The sequence below is a fragment of the Dioscorea cayenensis genome, chromosome 11 (genome assembly GCF_009730915.1).
Source record: "Dioscorea cayenensis subsp. rotundata cultivar TDr96_F1 chromosome 11, TDr96_F1_v2_PseudoChromosome.rev07_lg8_w22 25.fasta, whole genome shotgun sequence".
NCBI lineage: Eukaryota > Viridiplantae > Streptophyta > Magnoliopsida > Dioscoreales > Dioscoreaceae > Dioscorea > Dioscorea cayenensis.
The window spans coordinates 16,456,724-16,462,586 of NC_052481.1; the positions used below are offsets into that span (position 1 = coordinate 16,456,724).

A 5,863-nucleotide genomic window follows, 5' to 3' on the forward strand; every position below is an offset into this window, starting at 1 on the left:
AGGTCGGCGTGAAGACCGCCCTACTGCAGATAGGATATCACCAAAACAATCACCACAATAAAATACAACTCCACTCGAGTACTAATATCCATCCATGATCATAAATCAAGAATACCTCGACCATTCTGACGAGGACAAGATAAACACATAAGCAAAGCCCAAACTTTTTAACACAAAAATAATTTGCAAGTCCCAACACAAGCAACAACATGGAAATCCTTTTTCCGGGACAAGTATTCACATCACAGAAATAAACATTATTTTCCACAAAGCCAATGCCAAAAGTATAACAATGCATAACACCAGTAAAGCCCAGATCCACGACACCATTCCTATACCAGGAATGAAAACCAATTCTACTAATAATGCCGATAAAACATCTTTAATATGCTCACATGGTTTCGCAAATCACTCCAAATCAAAGCATATATACCCATCAAAAATAAATACAAGAATTGAATAATTAAATCACATATACATGTATTTTTCACTATTCACAAATCACGTATAATTATACAAAAAGCGATGTATCAATACGGTTATCATGGCACATCGTAGGAAAAATAAATATAAGTATATTTCAGACCTTATACTGTAATTAAACATGATAAAATGAAATACTTAAACATTTATTTCCAAAAATACTAGCCATTAAACAATTATTTCAAAAATAATAATAATTAATCAATTATTTAAAATAATAGCCACTACCAACTCACCTGGTGTCCTTGGGTTCCTTGCTAGACCTGGAACTCCCTCCCAAGACTGAACAACACCTAATAGAATAATATAATAAAAATAAATAACATATTTAAACTCAAAAGAAAATACAAAAATAATAATCAACTCTCTATTGGGCCCACTCACTCCAATCGGTTCAAACCTGACCTTGCATAATCAAATTGGTCTCCAATTGCACTTAAGCCAACTCAAATTGGGCTAGACCATTCTGAACCAACCTCAATTCCATTGAACCAAACTCAAATTCACCGAACCAGCCTTGAACCAACTCAATTCTTATACAAAATCCATTGAACCAACTTGGTTCAACCGAACCCAATTCTCTTCCAATTGGTTCAGCCCAAACCTTTAGCCCAACATCTAAACCAAACCCAAATCAACTTCAACCAATTTAATTCAACCAAACCATTCAAGTCCAACCACACTCAACTTGATTTGATCAAACCCAGACCAGATTAATTCAATTAAACCCAAACACTTCAATTCTCATCCAAACCCAACTCAATCAAATCAATTCTAACTTGGTTTGATCCAACCAAACCAACTTGGCTAACTCAACCAATTCCAATCTAACCATCATCATCATCAACTTAATTAATCAAACCAAACCCTAATCTCGTTGCTACAGTAATTGCTACAGTAATTCCGGCAATCTCATCTTTGATTTATCATGGATACAAGGTTTTTTTGACACAAATTTCATCTCAAAACAACACCCTCATCATTCTCATTAATATTTCTTCAAATTCATCAACATTTTCATCAAATCCAACCATAAATACATATATATACATGCCAAAAACAATACAAGGAAGCCTCTTACCAAGCCAAGCCATCCCTCCGGCGAGCTCACTCCAACGATCTCCAAAGTCCCTCTCCTTAAAACCTCCAATTTCTTCCCATTTCTTCATTTTTCTCGGGTTCTCTGTAGCAGATGAAGGGAGAAGAAGATGAACCATCAAAATCTAGAGTTTTCTCCAACTTAAGTTTTCAGCCGAAATTCAATTTTAGTCCCTCAAAACATAATTTCTTACACAACAGTCCCTGAAAAACTCCCAAATGATCCTTGAATTATGAAATAGTATTCTCAAAAGGTCCTTTCAAATTATCCAGTGGTCCCTGGATTATAAAACAACATTTTAAAAAGATCCCTTCCATCCTACCTTTCAGTCCTCGGTTTCCATAAACATTTCATGTCCATCCTTTTCATTTATTCTTTAACCCAAAATCTTTTAAAAACTTTTACACTTAGGTCCTTATTCTTTTCACTTGGGGTTTCTCAACAAGATTAATCTGTAGAAAAATCTTACTACCACTATAGTAATACCCTGAGTATATTTTCTAACAGTTATCCACAGGTTCAGGGTATTACAGAATTAATCCTAAGCATAAATATAAGCAAGTTCAAGAAGATTAGAGATATATGTTGAGACTTAGCAGAAAACTTCAGATGTATATGCTTTTATAATTGATAAAATGGATAAAGCATGGATAAAACCTGTTGATGTATACTCATACATGGTAAAGGAGTTTAGAGGTAAACAATGTTTAGGTTTCTACTAATAGATTGGAGCAATTTCTTTCAAAACAAAGGAAATAATATTTTAGAAGCAGGATATTTCAACATTTAATTGACTACTTCAAAATTTACAAGTTAGTGATGCTTCTTTTCTTTTCTTTTTATTTTGTACAAGTTGATCCTAAAAATCACATGACAAAATTCTTTTAGAGAAATGAAAGATTAGAAGTTGATTATAGCTATTTTGGAGATGTAGTTATTCATGGCACAACTTATAGGATAAACAAATACAATATGAATATGCATTCTTACTTCATGAGATTACAAGCTCTTTTATTTAGTCATTTAAGACCTTTATGGAAGAAATAGATTGGAAATCACCTCAAACTATTTTTTTCAGATGAATGCGTTGCAATGGAAAATGGTATAGGAAACATCATGCAAAGCTTACAACATGGACTATGTTTATGACACATTAGTCAAAATGTTGCTAAGAATGTTTGAATACTATATTCAAGTTGATATTAATTAAGGAGCTCTTCAATTCTTGCATCTATGATTGTTGGACAATAGAAGAATTCAAGTTGAAGCGAAATTCTTTACTCAACAAATACAACCTTCAAGAGAACTCATGGATCCAAAATCTATATAAATATAATGAAAAAATCTCTTCAGCTTTTAGCAAAAACACCTCTTTGGCCGATATCTTATATTCTTAGTGAAGTGAGAACATAAATAATTTTTTTTGATATTTCACACAAAAAATGGTAACTTTGACAAAGTTTGTTCCGTAAAATAAGAAGAAAGTTTAAAGAAGACAAGGAACATAATTATTTGAAAATTTTTGTTGCAATCACAGTCAACTTGTAAGAATTTTCAAATAAAATAATATGTAAAAGCAAGCTGCAAATAATTACATAGAAAGAATCTTCAAGAAGTTCTAAGAAGAACTTATGGCTAGTATCTTGATTGTGATACAATATATTAGATATAATTCTTCAACTATCAATTATAAGTTAATAGGAGAAGCTACAAGCAAAGAGAGCACCATGACTTGCAAATATTTAGGTGGCACTATAAGTTGCAACTATAAAACCTTCGAATTAGTGTGCATATTATGTGTTCTTGCACTGAAAGTACTAAATTTACATAATGTATTTCAAATATCATCTTAATTAATCTATCTTGATAAGATGGACAAAAGATGTTAAAGCTAAGATTTATGTCATAAAATGGTACATATGCTACTGTAGAAACAAAAAATTCCTTTGGTTTGCAAAGAAGTAAATTGATGAATATGGCAACAGTTATAGTCTCTAAAGCTCTAATGATTAAAGAAACCCTTTTTTTTTCTTATAACCACTTGAATAATTCTCTTAGAAATATTGAAGATATATTAAAAGCCAAGTCTAAAGAAAATCTCAATTTGGGGCATTTAATATTTGAAAGCATGTATGAAGTCATTGACAAATATTGTGATAGGTCTTTTGCCTCCCAACGAAGGCTTTTATATCCTTTATCAGTTAGTTTGAAAGGAGCATCAAGGCATCAAATGAAAAATTGTTTAGAGCATAAGCAGGAAAAAGCATAAACATTGGCAGATAACTTGACTGACAAAGATTTAATTACTTTCAATATATTGTCAAGACCTTGCTAATAGCAAGTTGTCTACAATTACTTGCTATTGATAAAGCTTTAGTTTTAATGTTTTGTGCAAGTTCAAATATCAAAACTCAAGAATTAGTTGCCCAGTATATTAATGAACTAGCTAGTAGTTCATCAAATTAACATATATGAGGATGATTTAGTGGAGCATTTTTCCGCAGTTTGCTTCTCGTTATCTTCAAACACTAGTTCACTCCTTTTTATTATGTAATATATATACCCATAAGTGTAAAAGAATACAAAGGTAGTTCTTTTGTTCACCAATTATTAGATCAATATTTTGATGCTTTCATGGATATAATCCCAAATTAAGGATTATTAGAGTAATTAATTAAATGGTACAATGAATGTTCTTTTGTTTATTCTATGTAATTCTATTATTTCATCACTAGTTACCTAGTTTGTATTATTCAATGCTCTATGCTTGAAGAACCAAGTTTTTTTAAATGAAATTTTTATTATGAAATTTCAATTTTAAATTACAAATGCAAATTAAATAGGAAACTTTAATTTGAATTGGCCTATTGTATCTCGCCACATGGCAGTACAGACGGGGCGACCATCCATGTAATATTAAATGAATGGCCAAGGGAATGGGACTTTTATAAATGATACACCTTTACACCCTTATAGATGGCCTTTGAGTGCTTTGCACTATTCCAAAGAGTGTAAACCTATTACTTATAGATATGCCACTCCAACCAAAGAAATTTAGATTTAATGCAAAGAACTTTTTTCTTACATATCTTCGATGTTCTCTGACAAAGGAAATTGCGCTACAGCAATTATTGGCTGTATCCCTTCCAAATAACAGAAAATTCATATGTGTTGCCAGGGAATTACATGATGATGGCTGTCCACACCTACATGTTTTAATACAGCTTGAAGGTGGAGCTCAGTTAACTAATCCAAGATTATTTGATCTTCGTTCCAGTGTTGCGTCTACCTCATTCCATCCAAACATACAATGTGCAAAATCTAGCTCGGATGTAAAGGCATATATAGAAAAAGGGGGTGATTACATCGACTGGGGTGAGTTTCAGGTTGACAGCAGATCTTCCAGGAATAGAAGACATGATTTATCTTCTTTTTATGCTAATTCTTTGAATTCTGAAACTCCAGACAGGGCTTTAGAAATTATTAGAGAGAAGGATCCCAGGGCTTTTGTTTTACAGTATCACAATCTTAAATCCAATGTTGAACATATATTTGCCAGACCTTTGGATCCTTACATTTCTTATTGGGCTTATTCAATGTTCACAATTACATCACGTATGCAAGCATGGCTTGAGCATAATCTTTAGATTAATGGCACTACGCAGCCTGTAGAAAATAATATAATACAGATGAAGGTTGGCTCTCAGCGGCCGATAAGTCTGATCCTTGAGGGACCGAGCCGTATTGAGAAGACAGCTTGGGCACAATCTCTAGGTACACATAACTACATTTGTGGGCATCTAGACTTTAATCCTGCCATGTTTCAGAATAATGTGTTGTACAACATAATTTATGATGTGTCGCCAAATTATCTAAGACTGAAACATTGGTGAGAGTTGATTGGTGCTAGCGAGATTAGTAGACGAATTGTAAGTATGGTAAACCAGTTTGAATTAAAGGTGAAATCCCGTCCTTTATTCTCCGTAATCCGGGACATGATTCAAGCTATAAAGAATACCTAGATCGACCTGGCAATTTAGCTTTATGTGATTGGACATTCAAGGATGCACAATTTGAATTCATAGACGTTCCCCTCTATCAAACACTAGACAACACTAACGATAATGGTCTTTTTTCTCCTGTGTAATTGTGATTAATTGTGATTACTGCTTCTACATTCTTCATTCCCTTTGGTTTCATGGAATACCGGACCGACAACCTTATCCCCGAGACACAGCCTAATACTGGGGTTTTTTTCTGGGAGTTCGCCAATCCTTTGTA

General features: G+C 33.0%; 1 protein-coding gene across 1 annotated transcript; it reads left to right on the forward strand.

The window, feature by feature from the left end:
• Positions 1 to 4,614: 4,614 nt before the first annotated feature.
• LOC120271642 (geminivirus-like replication protein) lies at positions 4,615 to 5,229 on the forward strand. Its single transcript, XM_039278315.1, has one exon. The coding sequence runs from the start codon at positions 4,615 to 4,617 to the stop codon at positions 5,227 to 5,229; it is 615 nt and encodes a 204-aa protein (XP_039134249.1).
• Positions 5,230 to 5,863: the final 634 nt, after the last annotated feature.